At 43.2% G+C, this 17358-nt stretch overlaps 1 protein-coding gene across 1 annotated transcript in view; it reads left to right on the top strand.

Annotated features, from left to right (window-relative positions):
• rnf130 (ring finger protein 130) overlaps nt 1-11481 on the top strand; it is a 134853-nt gene extending 123372 nt beyond the window's left edge. The window contains exon 8 of the mRNA XM_012958428.3: nt 8499-11481. Within this exon, the coding sequence (XP_012813882.1) occupies nt 8499-8608 (110 nt within the window). The 3' untranslated portion in view covers nt 8609-11481. The remainder of the gene's footprint in view (nt 1-8498) is intronic.
• Nucleotides 11482-17358: the final 5877 nt, after the last annotated feature.

Genomic DNA, 17358 nt, shown 5'->3' with positions numbered 1-17358 from the left:
TATCAGGACAATGAGTCTTTATATTATGGCATAAACTTGTACTTAAGGAAGGTTTGGCTGTGAATAGTGAATAGCTCTGGGAAATCACAAAAGTACAAACATGGCAAAGGTTTTTTCAAGGGCCATGTTTGTCTGTTCTCCGCACATATGTTTCTTGGTTTTCCTTCCATTCCAATATGTATTGAGTGTTTTCAGTCCAATGAATCATTTATGGCTTGTCAGCCTTGATCAAAGCAAAGATAATCTAACATACGCGTCTTTCAGTCTGCATTTATAGAAAAATATTTTTTAAAGATAATAGAGCTTACTTGTGTGAACGACTTTCCCTATATGTCTCTCTGTTGGCTTTACTCTCTCCTCCTGCAGCTCTCTCTAAAGAGTCTTTGTTCTCTTAGTGCTGCTTGTCCTAATGATTAATCATTGCAGAATATGGTCCTCAAATAGCATGTGTGGAATTTAAAAGCCACAGGATGGGCCATGGGGGATAAAGGATGTTTATAATATTTAGTAACTCATGTAGAGAGAAGCCATGACGACCACTTATTGATTTCAGCCAGTAGACTTCTCTCATAAACTGATACTGTTACTGATATGAAGGTAAAAGTGCCATACATACATATATGGTATAGCTTGCCTTTGTTTAGACAAAATGATTAAAGCATAGCATATAACTGTTGGGGGGGGGGAATTATCTGTTATATAATTAGTACAGCCTGTCTTCCATAGACTCCATTTTAATCAAATAATTCAGAATTTTAAAACTGATTTCCTTTTTCTCTGTAGTAATGAAACAGTACCTGTACTTAATCCTAACTAAGATATAATTACCCCTTATTGGGGGCAGAACAGCCCTATTGGGTTTATTTAATGGTTAAATGATTCCCTTTTCTCTGTAATAATAAAACAGTACCTGTACTTGATCCCAACTAAGATATAATTACCCCTTATTGGGGGCAGAACAGCCCTATTGGGTTTATTTAATGGTTAAATGATTCCCTTTTCTCTGTAATAATAAAACAGTAGCTTGAACTTGATCCCAACTAAGATATAATTACCCCTTATTGGGGGCAGAACAGCCCTATTGGGTTTATTTAATGGTTAAATGATTCCCTTTTCTCTGTAATAATAAAACAGTACCTGTACTTGATCCCAACTAAGATATAATTACCCCTTATTGGGGGCAGAACAGCCCTATTGGGTTTATTTAATGGTTAAATGATTCCCTTTTCTCTGTAATAATAAAACAGTAGCTTGAACTTGATCCCAACTAAGATAAATCCTTATTGGAGGCAAAACAATCCTATTGGGGTTAATTAATGTTTTATTGATTTTTTTAGCAGACGTAAGGTATGGAGATCCAAATTTCAGAAAGACCCCTTATCCGGCATACCCTTGGTCCCGAGCATTCTGGATAATGGGTCCTATACCTGTAGTAGAATTTTTTTTTGCTTTTTAGAACTTTTAGTTTCTCATATCTCAGCCATTGTGAAAATATACCAAAGTGAACTACTAAAGGTCACTAATGAACAATATACCAAATACTCCTGGTGGATTTAGGTCCAATATTCTAATAAATTCATCTTTAAGAACGGTGTGTCAAAAACATGTACTTACATAGGACTGGGATTCTTAAAGCAGCTCTTCTTTCAGATATTCCTCATCATATAGAGATTAGGAAATAAAATTATAATGCCCTCTTTTTTTTTTTTTTTTAAATGGATTTAACATTTCATGAGTATTTAGCAATGGGCTATAATAACCCATAATGTGATTTTGTAACAGGATCCTAATGGAGTAATGGCATTATCCATCAGCTGGTACAATGGGGGTTTAGATTTGCCGGCATTTATACGTATCAAATACAAACCAATGGAAAAGCAGCTATGTTATCAGTAACCTGACCCTTCCCTGTGGGATTAAATGGTCTCTCATTACTGTTTTACATGATTTCTGCAGCTTCTTGCAATTGTATTATTTTACTAGTTGCAGAAAACAAATGTTTAACGGAGGCAGTGCTGTATTTATCTGCATGGTTTGTATGATGAAACTGGAACATCTGTATATGAAGCTGGTAGTTTTAACAGCTGACAGTTGTACAACCTCAGTTAATGCTGCTACTAAGTTGCAGAATGGTGGCAGGCAGAACGCACGTGTAAATACCGATCATGCCTTCCTATCGGGGCCCCTATACATCAAACCGCTAATACCTCCACCCTGCCATCACAGGATAGGGAGCACTTTGTTGCCTGGCAGTAGAAGGGTCCTTGCTAAATGCCCCCCGATAGCAGTCCCATAGCATTCACTGTTTGTTCAGTTGGCTGCAGACAGACCCTTACTGCAAATAAACCCCTGCAGGTACAGTGCATGTGTGAAAGTGAGCAGTCTGTTGTTGGACAGGGCCAGTCCATTCACTTTCTGATGTATTTATGTAAACTAGAATACCCAGGATATATTAATGGGTAATGTACCTGTAGGGTGTGTTTATTTTTTTTTACTACTTTACATGTAATTATGAAACCTGATTGCATTATAATTGTAGATGTACTTCTAGTTTTAGCAGTTCTTGTTCCATTAAGTATTTCATTATTGTGGGGTTTTTTTTTAACTTTAAATGCAAGGTGGTTATAAGGGGGGGGGGACCCATACATGGGCAGATTGGAGCTGCTGGTTCAGCCCCTTCAGACCAAGGCGGCAGTTTCTCTGCTTGTTTATGGCCCTTCCTGACAACCTCCCGACAGATATTTTACTGCATCAGTATGTAGATGTGGCCCTCTCTTCTGCCGGTTAACTAAAATATTATAACAATCCTTTTAATATTATTACAGTTGTCTAAACTGAGCTACCTGTGTAAATAAAGAGTGTTTGATTAGTGCAGTAGCCTGTGTTATAGCTGCACTTGCCAGGGCATGTCTGGGACTAAAGCTGGACATATACTATAAGAAGTCGCTAAACCAGCGCATCTGTCCCCCAATATGCCCACATAAGGTGGGTGATATTGTGCTAACCTGTTTGACCCTAGGGCCTCATACACGGCAGATAAGCTGCTGAATCGCTCTGAAGCAGTTGTCCCCAACCTTTTTTGTGCCAAGGACACACGCACGTTCATTTACGCCTTTATACATGCAGCGCATTCAACTACGTCTTTATACGTACGGTGCTTTCCTATGAGCCTCTATATGTGTGGCGTGTTGATCGTTGCCTCTAAATCCCCATGTCTTTATAAGCGCAATGCTTTTATACGTGCATATTCAGCGCGGCCAGGAACAGAGGCAGCCCACTAGAAAGCAGCCCGCGGCCCGGCACTGGCGGTGAGGGAGCCCTGTTCTGAAGGACCCAAATCTGCCTGTGCATGGCCACCTTTAGATGGTCAATAGTATTTGCTCCTTCTAAAAAAAAAAAAAAAAGTTATGGTATGAAACCGGCATACTTGGTAAAACACATTATGAGCAGCTAAATGGCATCTTTAAAAAAATAAGGGTAATATCTATCATGGATATAATTAAATGGCATGGGTTTTGGGTTAAGTACATGTATTACATCACATATAAACAGCTTCATCTAGAGACACTATTATGGGTTTAAACCATATCCTTAGTGACTTGTACAGCCAGGTGATGTGACACGAGTTCCATATTTTTCCTTAGCCTTTCTTTCCTCCACTAGCATGCCTACTTAATATATAATGTTCTCATCATGGGTATAGGATTTATACCACAGATAGCTAATAAAAACACAAGTGCAATAAATGCTATTGCCCATATAATGTATAGATACTGAAACTATACATGGCAGTTGAACAGAAGAAAGATGATGTGTGTGATCGTGTTGGGAACGTTGGGACTGTAAACTGGAAGAAGAAGGGGAGCAAAGTGACCTTGTCTAATGATACAGGCAGCAAGGGAGATACAATTGATTCGCTTGTGGGACGATATCATGACATGTTGTATCTTTTTCTGCCTTTACACTTACAATCCCTTGGATACTAAAGGTGATTTATATGTGAAGGCCTGCAACAAAATAATGGTAAAAACATGACAAAGGGAACAATTGGAAAAAGAGATTACAGGACGGTAATTTAAGGCAATTGGCTGAGCATGGACCGTAAGGACACTGACACCTGAGGGGATTAAGGTGGCCATACGTACACCGATATTATTGTGTGAAACAATATTCAGTGCATGTATGGTGGGAGAAGAAGTGACTGATATCAGTAAAAGTCTTGGTTATTGGTCGCCTCATCGATCGGGTAGGACAGAAAATTTTGATTGGGCGCCTTTGAAGATGAAAGAGTTGGCCTATTACTGGTTAGCATAAAGGAATTAATAAAGTGGCAGATAAATGATAGGTATCTATTGTCATAAATGGAACAGGACCTTAAGGTTGTGATATTCAAGTAGATGTGAAGCTGGTGACCAGCAGATCTTAAATAGTTAAATTCAATTGGTTTTGTTTCCATTGAACTGTACCGGGATACTGATACAGCTAATGCGATGGTAGGGCAAATGCAGCCCCAAGATTCTTACTGGAGCTGAACCATATTGTTGAATAGAACGTACTGTATGCATTTAGCACACATTATCCACACTATTCTTCCTTGAAGGTTGGTTAGATTTCACATGACAGAGTAAAACTGTTTTCCATGTAAACATGATCTGATATGATTTATAGAGGGATGTGAGAAGCTACAGTAAGTTCCCTCCTCAAATACAAATGAAGGACGTGTCAGGATCCATTTATCTTTGGGCTTTGTCATTGGTTAGGGGAAGGAAAGTTACATTTGACATCAATGGACTTACAGTGACAGATCTTGCTTGCCGTCCTTTAACCATGCTCTAATCTAAGCCGAAAGGACTTTTATTCAATGATATCACTGTGCAGTTGGATTAGTCGGTATAACCAGGCCTTTTTTTACATACCTTTTATGTTAATCTTTCATAACTTGCTGTCAAATATAATCAAGCAAGCCAGAGAGAAGAAATGAGGGTAGAGAACTCAAAAATGTTCAGAGTAAGAGAGAAATGAGAAGATGGAACTGATCCATGGAAAGGGATATAACCACCTTCAGGCCTGTGGTGGTGACGGAATAAAAAGGGGCGGGCAGTGACATAAAAGGGGCAGACGTGATGTAAAAGAGGGGGGCTATGATGCGCGATGGGCAGAGGGCAGTATATGGAATGTTCCAGGGAAAAATAAAGGTACGTTTGGGGTGGATTGAGGGCAGATTGAGGGCAGGCCAGAGCCTTATCTTGAAGGTATTACAAATTTACCATCAACTACTTTGCCAGTAAATTTGTAATACCCGCCCCAGCCTTGGCAGGTGTACTCGGCCATTAAAATTCCAGCTTTGTGACTGATTAGAAATAAATAAACATTTTTCTAATGCCTATGGCACACAGGGCTCTTTGGCTGAAACTGTGTTTAGGTGACCAACAGCAGCAATTTAAATGACCAAAATAGCCCCTTGCCATTTCCCATAGAGTATGGCATACAGCCTGCTATTACCACAAGCCGGCAGCGGCTGATGGCCTTCAGTCAGAAATGTTTTTAATGTGGCTGGGAATTTAAGTTGTTTGACCACACACTGCTGAAGTGTCTGGGTGGCAGAACCCTAAGAGTTTGGATATGGTTAAACTTTGTACCACTGTGCTGAGTTACCAACACAACAGGAATGATGAGAAATGTAGGAAAACTTCAGCCTTAGACAATGACAGTATGGGCAAGAGACCGGTCTTTAGGAATCCCCTGCAAAATGCAGCCTAGTAGCAGGTACAGGTTTCATGCACAGAATTTTTAGTTTTGTTCCCTAGAGTTTAAACATCCGGCTGCATGCTCAATATTCAGTTTCTGATTAGCAAGTTGCTTTGGGATATTAAAGTGAAATACAAGCTGATTATTTGACATTACATGTGCATAGCACCTGGAGATTTTCATTAAATTGATTCACCGCTGCAGCATAATGATCTGACTTCACTTTGAGGGCCTGTAGTCTGATGCTTCAGACGTTCTTTAACCTTAGTCATTTACTGATGGGCAGCTGAGCATGCATTTCTCCGGATCCACAGCTGCTGAATGGTGCCAAGTGTGCCTAACATATTGTATACATTGCAAATGCATGGAAACGTGGCCAGAGGGATTTCACACATGTTCTATATTGGCATTATGTTATACCAGTTCTATCACTTGCAGTAACCTCTGCTTGTGTGGGCATTTTGGTTAAGCTGAGAGGAGTATGGGGCAGCCATTCTTACCTGCCATGTTAGAATAATTCAGCAGAATCATTTAACCCACTGCTATCACACCAATTAAAAATGTACCTTGAAACAAATACATTATCTTGTTGTTTTTATACTGTACTATAATCAGCACAATAACATTTAGACATTTAATGACACTAGAAAGGAAGGAATTCATGCACAGTAGAGGCAATCTCTCCAAGGATTTGGCAGCAGTTAGCAGAATATTCATTTTCAGGCTGGTCTGGGTGACCTCTAGATGGATTTTCTAGAACACAGTGTTACATTATTGGACTTTTTCGATCACATTACGGAGCCAGGCTCTGGCTGTCCATAGGATCATGTATGACATCTTCCTGTATACAAGTGTGCTTACTGGCATTCGGTTTGGCTCTGTCCATATAGTCATAAAAGGAGCCTGTTGGGGAGGCTGCTCTCTTTTAGTGCTCGAAGTCTGAGCAGAGGCAAAATTATACATATAACTTTAATGGTTTAAGAATTTTTATTAAAACAAACTGCAGACATTTTACAACTTTAATTTGCATGACTATTGCCGGCTACAAGGGAAAGATACTTTATTAGCAGTGTTCTCCTTTTTTTATTTTCTATAAATGTGCAAAAGAGATAATGGCAGAATCTGTTATTTCTGTGCCTGATTGAGTTTGTTCATATGAGTGGGAGCTATTATACTATACAACCTGTTAAATGTAGAGATGCCCAAACGCTTGTTCTGCTTTAATGAACAATTATTTTGATTGAAGCATCTGAGACATTAGGTTCTCCTGGCTTTATTTAGCATGGAAAGCTACATAGAACTGTAATTATTCCCCAGTTTCACAATTGATCATAGGTGGCACAAAACAAGCTAATTGCAGTTCCTGTATGATAATAAATAAATAGATCTGGTTTGAGTGGGGTGGATGTGTTGACAAATTGTGTTAAAATTGGCCAAATCTCGATTGGGCAGGTTTGACTTTCCCGTTGGATCAGGGCTCGCATCGGCTTGTTGATGTGGTCCTCAGCCAACAGCCTGTATAGTATACCCACCATCTTAATTTGAACATTTAGCCCAAGGCCAAACGATCAAATTAACACTGTATTGCTCACCTTAGGTGGGCATGTCGGTAGAAGATCTGCTCATTTGCCGACCTTAAGCTGCAGTGGTGATATTGTGCTTCTTCTGATGGTACTTACAAGATTTCGGCTGTTCTGCTAGCTGGTAAACCCAGCAAAAGGAGCCCTTAGGCTGATGGCACACAAGTTTCTTTTTCTGTCAGCATATTTCAGCTGGTGGAGAAGTGCCCACACTGTTTTTGCTGCCTGTTATAGGGACCACCAGTACTCTTCTCAAAAAGAGGGAGAGAACTGCCTGTACTGGTGGTGTCAAGCAGTACCAATTTATAGTGCTTCAGTGCCCCCTGAAATGTGACAGCAGAGAGATGGCATATCGATTAGGCTTAATAGGATAAGATCAGATATGCCTAAAAATACACAGATTATGGGTGGAGGTGGTTAGATATGTGATTTGGCTGCCTATCTTGGCATCCCATGTCCACCATAAATCTTATGTAGGGGGCAGCTTTAAAAGAATTGCCTGTAGGGCATTATGCAACTATACAAAGATACTAAGGAAATGTAGGATAATGTACATTTGCCCTTCTTTAAAAATTCTTGGTTTCTGGGCTATTAACTGCATGCTATTCATCATATCAGGTAACCTCTTTAAGAGAAATGTACTAGACTTCCTGCAATGATAGATGATATCCCAGACCTTACTTGTCAGAGACATAGAAGGCAGCTTATTGCTGTGAATGGTAATTCATCCTACAGACCACATGCCAACTTGATTTGGTTCTGGTTTCCATTATAAAGGTCTTTGCCATTTGAATTCCCTTACTTTATTTTATACATTTCTGTTGTAGAGCGGTGTGCATGTTGGTCCACCAGTTATAATAAAGGGTTTCTTTAAATTTGAGTTGATTGACTATATAATCCCATATAAAAATGAAAGCATTTTCAACCAATTGATAAACCCATTGTGGTCCTTCAGCAGAGATTTGATTTCCATGAACTATAGATCTACTGGCCGGGATGTGGGCATCATAATATGAACTATGAAAGCACTTCTTGAAAAGCAAGAAAAGTGTCTTTAACTGCTTGTGTCTGTATTGTACTTGTGTTATAAAGCTTGCTCTGCACACCAGTTCATTTTTGGGAGGAACAAACTAAAGTGAACTAATATATTCTTTTTTTTGAATTTTCCAGGTAGTCTCTTCTTTCACCGTAACTCACTATCCCCCCGAAGCCTGGGCTATGAGACGGAGTTGTCCACTATCGAACCTTCTCTCGACATTTACGATGAGAACAAGACTTGAGTTGTCTCCTCTGTCAGACGCCTTGCCATACCTGTCTCCTCTTATCCCCCATCCTGCCAACCCCACTTTATTTTAACTCTTTACTGTCCTGATCTTGTGTCCTGTTTCTCAAGTGACGAGCTCAAAGTCAAAAGCACAGTGCCCTGTCCCCTCCCGCCAGTGAATTGGGAAGCAGCTTTAAAATCTGGGAGCACTAGACCATGATCAACTTTGTCTTTGTGCATAGTAAAGCACAAAAAAGAGGTTTTTTATCAGTTCTGTTGCAAATTGAGCTCTAGAAAAAAAAAAAATAGTGATAGAATCACTTCTGGGAAACTGCTATAACATTTCTATTTATCACGGCGGAGCTGCAAACGCGAGAGGAGAACTATAATTATTCACTCTAGTTCCACGTGTTCTATGACATTTTTGCATCTTTAATTGTTCGAATTGGAACAACAACAAGCTTATTGAGGATCAGAATTCTGAAAAGACCAAAGGTTCTTCGTGAAGCCAATAGCCTGTTTTCAACCAGCCTGGCAGTTGATGTTGAGGCTACGTGGGGTGTGTGCCGCTGATTTTATCTTTTTGTTTTTTCAATGCAGTATTAATACTACAAAGCACAGTAACAAAGGCAGGAGTTATGCTGTATTTTGTGACTTTGAACTGCACAAGTAACCACTTTATTTGTTCTTTCCATGCAGTATGGATGTAAGTGCAATCAAGCAAATACTCGTTTTTTTTTTGTCTACAGAACTGAGGGCACTGTAGGACTGACTATATCTGTAGAACATGGCCAAGGATCACGCTAAACGCACCGCAAAACCATTGCCAGCCAGTGCAATTACAGATTTTTGTGTTGTCACTTGCAATGCTGACATTCTTTTCCCAAAAGACAATATGGTGACACACATTGTGCACGGGAGCTCTAAGACATTTGTATCAGCCTGCTATTCAGTAATAAGAGCTATGTTTTAAGGCCTAGGTTACACAACATGGCTGTCTCCAGGAACAAATCCAGAAGCTGTTGTAATTACCAGGTTTTACAGTGGTTCCTGAGAAGGTGATATTTTCACAGCTCGCCATAACAATAAAATAGGTTGCCACTGTGAAAAAGCACGAGCTTCAGTAATTGCTGGGCAGTGTTTCTCAGCGGAGAGATGTTTGGCTACCGATAAGGTGTGTAATAATGTACAGCATTGCTCTGTGACTGAAGCGCTCATGGTGGAGTGAGGTGGGAGGGGACCTTTCCCAGTAGCAAGGACAACCATTACCGGCCTTGTTATTCAGCAATTACCTGCCAGTTAAGCAGCAGTCCTCCTTTGAAGGGACTTAGGAACTGCAATAAATAGGAATTCATTGAAGACTTTTAACCAGTACCCTGTCATTTCATCAGTATGGTTTTTACTTAAAGGGAAACTGTAGCCTCTTAATAGTGGTGATTATATTTAATACTATTATATTAGCCAGTACAGGGTGAGGGTTTATCCATGAAACATTCTTTCTGTGTATGTTAATGTGCAGCTGAATTGATGCTTATTGTCGTTATGGAATTATCCACTGATACTTGGAGAACAACACCGTATGGTGGGCAATAGATTAAACTCTTTTTAGTTATCCGACCGCTCTGGCAATAAATGGAGATATGCAGAGAAGGAATGTTCTTTGGGTACAAGTCTTGCTTTGACACTTTATTGTGGGGCTTTGGGTAATGAAAAATAGTAAATTGTGCTAGAGTATAGCTTCCTTTTAAGAAATTGTTGCACCTTATTAAAAAGAGTCTAATAATGTCAGTTGCAAGGCAATGGCCACACAAGACACATCAGTGATATTGTAGTAATACATTTCTTGCAACTAGAAGGTCATTCACAGCCAAAGGCTGGCACACGCAATCTCCAGCAGACTGTTTCCATCCAATGGTGGTGGTGGTGTGCTGTGCTCAGAGGCAGGCCAAGCTGGCTGGGCCCCCTAGGCATCCGGGCCGGCCACCTCAACCCCAGTATGCGCACACGCAGTGACGTCGCAGGGGGTGGGGCACGTGGTGATAAGTGGCAGGGGAGGCAAGAGAGTCTGGACCAGGGGTAGGCAGAAGTACCTGCCTAATGCCCCCACCCCCACTGCACCCTAGGTAGGTGGCTCTTCTGCCTGCCCCTAGTTCTAGCCCTGGGTGTGCTGGCAATTTTACATACAAGTGGGTTTTTCTCTTTCTCCCTTTATTTTGAGCCACCTATAGAGCGTGTTAGGAGTGGCAGGGATCTCACCCTTGGGCAGAATTTACCTACTGTAAATTTTTCCTACTGAGATGGGTATGTTCTGATTTGTGGATAGGAAAGAGTTTGGCGAATGGATGAGATCGACCGTGGTGGCAGATTGTGGGAGTGTGCACCATTGTCCCAGAAGTCAACATTTGTATCAAATTCAGTGCATTCCTATTATTATAATTGCCTTTTTGAGGACAGAGGAGCAGCATAGAGCCTAGCTGTAAGCTATAAACTTCAGACTGAGGATGCTGGGCCATGTAGCGCTCCATGTCTTACATGGCTTCCTATAGAGAAAGGGCTTGTGGGAACAAAGTAGGCCTTCTAAAAGCCAAACAGTAGCTTGCCCCTGTGGTGCACTTTATATGCCTTTTTTTTATTTTGCGGAGAGTAGTTTACATGTGCAGTATTTAAACTGCAGGGATCTCCTTATTAAACCGATTTCTATATGACTTTATGTGTGTGATGTAAAGAGCAGGGGGGCCAAATTAGTCATTTGGGGTATACACCTGGCCTGTTCTAGGGGTAATTGCCATAGGACTGCTGCTTTTAACTGAGCAAATGCCAGCCTCAATTTATATGCACAAAATGGTAAATAAAGCCAAACCTGGAAAATAAAAATGTTAAATCATACAACTTCTACGCTTGCTTGTCTTTATTGGCTCACAGCACCCCATTATTATATAGTTTGTACTCAGGAGCACTTGCCTCCACCTGCTCCACCCCTCTCTGCATAGCGATACTAAATTGCATTGTATATAAACATTTTTGGGTAAGAATAATATCAGTTACCACCACCTGAGGCAAAATCCTATCTTACCTTGTCTTGTGGCAGGAAAGGCACTGTTTCTAAAGGGGAACTTATTTCAAATGAGAAGATGAAGAGTAAACTCTTCTGATGCTGGGAGAGGAATTGGCTTCTGAAACTGGCAATGTCAGTGTTTTTGTCCCTCCGCCCTTGCCAGAATTTTAAATGATGCAGAAAAAGAAGTACCGTTTTTCAGCTGGATTTCAGCATATAAAAATATTCATACTTTTTTAAGGAACAGATTAAGTGATAGGTGATGAATAAATGTGTATACACATGTAAGTATAAGAACTAAACAAGGGGCCGTACATTTGTAATGAAACAAACAAAAGGATATTTGAATATTTTCAATACAAGCCTTTTTAGTTAGCCCTTTAACTGTATAAAGACCTTGTCATATAAAGTTGCATAGGATTTGTATTAATACCTCTATCTGTATGAATCATATAAGGGCTGTATATTCCCACCCATCTCTCCCAGGGTGTTATCCAACAACTGTCTTCCCAGGTGGCAGTCAGCTAAGCATAAAGGATGAGAAACTACCTGTCAGTTGAGCCAAAGCAAATGGAGTGGGAGCAGTGTGCCGCTTGCCAGGCAACAGATGAGCAGGAGGAAGGGGGACAGCAGGGACAAATGAGTAAGAAGGAATAGCAGTAGGGGCAGAGGCAAACACAGAAAACTAAATGGATGTAAAGGGTAACAAACAATAGAACTGAAATACATGCAAAACAAAAGAAGAATTGACATTTTTGTACCTGTGCCAATTGCAGATTAAATATTACAGCGATGCCCTTCACAGAAAAGGACACAAATGTCTTTCAGGATAAACATGGAGTCTGCCTGCCATTAAGAAAATATATATATACAGTATATCCTTGAAGAAGGTCATATAAAGTCCTGTTGTATGCAGTAAGTGTTCATAATCGCACCCATACAAAGCAAGCCCAACTGTAATATATGCATTGCACATCAACTGTGGATATTCTGGTTATCTAAATTCTTCTCCTGCCTGTACCTGTGTAATCTAACATCACTGCTTCCCTTGCCAGCAATGTTTCTGTTCCCTGAGACCTGCATCCAGTTGGGTACCTGTGGAATACCATATCTGGGTATTGACTAGGTATAACTACTTGAGTTAAAAGATATTTCCCCCCCTGACCTGGTTTACCTGCCTCTGAAGTGACATCACTTGTGCCAAACAGTGGGTCACCGGGAAGGGTTAAAGGTGCAGTTAGGGTGGGTCAGAGGGTCCAGTTGTGAGTCAGCAGATCCACCAGCACAGGACTCTGACACTAACACATCCACTCAGCCAGGATGAGCAGAGAGCATGTAGGGGTGGTGCTGACATTAATGCACACATCATTATCCATGGCAGTGAATGCAATCTGTAGGGGTCGTTTGTATAATACATTGTACGGAGCTAGTATATGATGGAAGGCACTAAGTTGCATGCAGTACATATATGACAATGATGGGCTTTAGATGATATTGAGTACACAATATGCTCATATAGGGCATGTGTTCTATTGCTCATAACATTCACTTTTCTAAGAAAATACTGAACCAAACTAGCTAATATATTGGCGGCTTAGAACTTTTAAACTAGAACTGAATTTTCATTCGCAAATGGTTCTTCACAATTCTATAAATGCCTTTAAGAGGCTTGGATGACTTCTTGGACAAGTATAATATCCAAAACAAAAATATAGCCGATAAGCTGACCATGAAAGCCACCGTGAGAGGACCAATAGTTGGCTCACTTGTACCAGCCCCCTCCTAGGAAACAAATCTATGTGATTTTGGCCCTGACCACGCCTCAGCCATAGTCCTGCTCCCTTCAATTCAGACCCAGCTCTGCAAAATTGTGCGCTCTACCATCCTGCCCCAGCTCAGCTATGTTCCTGCTCTGGACTGACTCAAAATTGTGGCTTAGGGCTACATTCATCAAATCAAGAGTTCGAATCCCGAAATGGGTAAAATTCGGATTGGATACAATAATTTCTGATCGCAAATATCACAAAAATGCTTACGAAAAATCAGAATAGTCAAGATAATATCGTATTGGCGATCCGAAAGTAACAAAGTTTTCGTACCGAACGATTGTAAACAGCGGAAAAACCTTTCCAACTTTGATCCGTCTGTGCATGATTTTGGAAGCCTCCCATAGGACTCAGTGGCACTCTGCAGCCCCAACCTGGCCCAAGGAAAGTCTCCCATAGGGCTCAATGGCACTCTGCAGCTCCAACCTGGCCCAAGGAAAGTCTCCCATAGGGCTCAATGGCACTCTGCAGCTCCAACCCGGCCCAAGGAAAGTCTCCCATAGGGCTCAATGGCACTCTGCAGCTCCAACCCGGCCCAAGGAAAGTCTCCCATAGGGCTCAATGGCACTCTGCAGCTCCAACCTGGCCCAAGGAAAGTCTCCCATAGGGCTCAATGGCACTCTGCAGCTCCAACCTGGCCCAAGGAAAGCCTCCCATAGGGCTCAATGGCACTCTGCAGCTCCAACCTGGCCCAAGGAAAGCCTCCCATAGGACTCAATGGCACTCTGCAGCTCCAACCCGGCCCAAGGAAAGTCTCCCATAGGAATCAATGGCACTCTGCAGCTCCAACCTGGCCCAAGGAAAGTCTCCCATAGGGCTCAATGGCACTCTGCAGCTCCAACCTGGCCCAAGGAAAGTCTCCCATAGGGCTCAATGGCACTCGGCAGCTCCTACCTGGCCCAAGGAAAGTCTCCCATAGGGCTCAATGGCACTCGGCAGCTCCAACCTGGCCCAAGGAAAGTCTCCCATAGGGCTCAATGGCACTCTGCAGCTCCAACCTGGCCCAAGGAAAGTCTCCCATAGGGCTCAATGGCACTCGGCAGCTCCAACCTGGCCCAAGGAAAGTCTCCCATAGGGCTCAATGGCACTCTGCAGCTCCAACCCGGCCCAAGGAAAGTCTCCCATAGGGCTCAATGGCACTCTGCAGCTCCAACCCGGCCCAAGGAAAGTCTCCCATAGGGCTCAATGGCACTCTGCAGCTCCAACCCGGCCCACGGAAAGTCTCCCATAGGAATCAATGGCACTCTGCAGCTCCAACCCGGCCCAAGGAAAGTCTCCCATAGGGCTCAATGGCACTCTGCAGCTCCAACCTGGCCCAAGGAAAGCCTCCCATAGGACTCAATGGCACTCTGCAGCTCCAACCTGGCCCAAGGAAAGTCTCCCATAGGGCTCAATGGCACTCTGCAGCTCCAACCCGGCCCACGGAAAGTCTCCCATAGGAATCAATGGCACTCTGCAGCTCCAACCCGGCCCAAGGAAAGCCTCCCGTAGGGCTCAATGGCACTCTGCAGCTCCAACCTGGCCCAAGGAAAGCCTCCCATAGGACTCAATGGCACTCTGCAGCTCCAACCTGGCCCAAGGAAAGCCTCCCATAGGGCTCAATGGCACTCTGCAGCTCCAACCCGGCCAAAGGAAAGTCTCCCATAGGGCTCAATGGCACTCTGCAGCTCCAACCCGGCCAAAGGAAAGTCTCCCATAGGGCTCAATGGCACTCTGCAGCTCCAACCCGGCCCAAGGAAAGCCTCCCATAGGGCTCAATGGCACCCTGCAGCTCCAACCTGGCCCAAGGAAAGTCTCCCATAGGGCTCAATGGCACTCTGCAGCTCCAACCCGGCCAAAGGAAAGTCTCCCATAGGGCTCAATGGCACTCTGCAGCTCCAACCCGGCCCAAGGAAAGTCTCCCATAGGGCTCAATGGCACTCTGCAGCTCCAACCCGGCCCAAGGAAAGTCTCCCATAGGGCTCAATGGCACTCTGCAGCTCCAACCCGGCCCACGGAAAGTCTCCCATAGGAATCAATGGCACTCTGCAGCTCCAACCCGGCCCAAGGAAAGTCTCCCATAGGGCTCAATGGCACTCTGCAGCTCCAACCCGGCCCAAGGAAAGTCTCCCATAGGGCTCAATGGCACTCTGCAGCTCCAACCCGGCCCACGGAAAGTCTCCCATAGGAATCAATGGCACTCTGCAGCTCCAACCCGGCCCAAGGAAAGTCTCCCATAGGGCTCAATGGCACTCTGCAGCTCCAACCTGGCCCAAGGAAAGCCTCCCATAGGACTCAATGGCACTCTGCAGCTCCAACCTGGCCCAAGGAAAGTCTCCCATAGGGCTCAATGGCACTCTGCAGCTCCAACCCGGCCCACGGAAAGTCTCCCATAGGAATCAATGGCACTCTGCAGCTCCAACCCGGCCCAAGGAAAGCCTCCCGTAGGGCTCAATGGCACTCTGCAGCTCCAACCTGGCCCAAGGAAAGCCTCCCATAGGACTCAATGGCACTCTGCAGCTCCAACCTGGCCCAAGGAAAGCCTCCCATAGGGCTCAATGGCACTCTGCAGCTCCAACCCGGCCAAAGGAAAGTCTCCCATAGGGCTCAATGGCACTCTGCAGCTCCAACCCGGCCCAAGGAAAGTCTCCCATAGGGCTCAATGGCACTCTGCAGCTCCAACCTGGCCCAAGGAAAGTCACGATAACGAAGCTTGAATGAATCTGAAACTTTCGTGCTCGGCGCAACAATACGATTTTGTCTCACAAATTTTGTCACAAGGTACAAAACTGATGCAGAAAATACGCTCGGCGCGTTCGAGCATTAATAAATGTCCCCCTTAGAGTGAAAGGGGGGTTTTAGATCAGCTGGAGCCAGAGGTTGGTAGAGTCGGAGAGGAATTGGACTGTTCAGGGGGCAGAGCCAGGTGAGTGTATGGGGTCCCACCATGGAAAGACTGATTACTTGAAGCAAGCATCCTTGGAATAATGTCACTGGGAGATCACCTTAGCCAGTGTACATATGCTCACAGCTCAATATGGCCCTGTACCTGTACAGCAGGGTTGTGTAACTGGAGAACCACATACCAAGTGTGGCCCCTCCATGGGAATTTTATGGCCCTCAGGCTGCCCAAGTGCTACACTGTCTTGTAAATTGGACATAATAGTTTTATTATAATCCAGAATTCAATATAAAATTGTGTCCAGCAAGAATCTGCTGCAGAATAACAATGTAGTAGTCATACAGTAATTCCAGCTGTGCATACAGACCTGATGTAACCGAGGCCCTTAGTGAGGCAGCGTCTGTAGCTGTGTTTCCCTCGGCCCTGATGTGGCTGGAAGCCATTAGAATTCATACCGGGTCCGCATGCTGTAGTCTAATGATTTGCTGCTGTAGTGGGAAGCTGGGAAGCAGAAAAGATCCAAACAAAAACAAGATAATGAGAGGAGACCTATCTGTGATCAGTTTGCATGAATTAACATTTACACTTTTGTTTCATGCAGATTTTGGAAGGAAGCAATAACTGGAAATAGCACCTTAAAGAATTGACGTTTGATAGAGCTCATTGTCTGTGTATCAGACCTCCAACTCCCACAGCACTTACCTTTTAGATTTTATGGGGTTTTTAGGTATTGTTCTGTTGGCTGAAAGGGGCATCTGGGCCAGCACCATTAACTATATTTTTGACTTTTGCCTACATACAGATTTAATTTGCCCCTTTGCCATTCATAAATGTTGGCTTTCACAGCCCCACCAATAAATATGGTTGTACTGCTTGTACATGTGAATAGGTGTCCTAACTGTACAGGTTCCCAGAGGGTCAAGTTGGGTTCTGATAACAAATTAAAGGACCCAGAGATGAAATGGTGTTTCATCTTTAACCCTGTGTCAATTTCATGCAATAAC

The sequence above is a fragment of the Xenopus tropicalis genome, chromosome 3, assembly GCF_000004195.4.
Source record: "Xenopus tropicalis strain Nigerian chromosome 3, UCB_Xtro_10.0, whole genome shotgun sequence".
NCBI lineage: Eukaryota > Metazoa > Chordata > Amphibia > Anura > Pipidae > Xenopus > Xenopus tropicalis.
The sequence above is the reverse complement of the archived record's forward strand: the minus strand, read 5'-3'. Positions and strand labels throughout refer to the sequence as shown.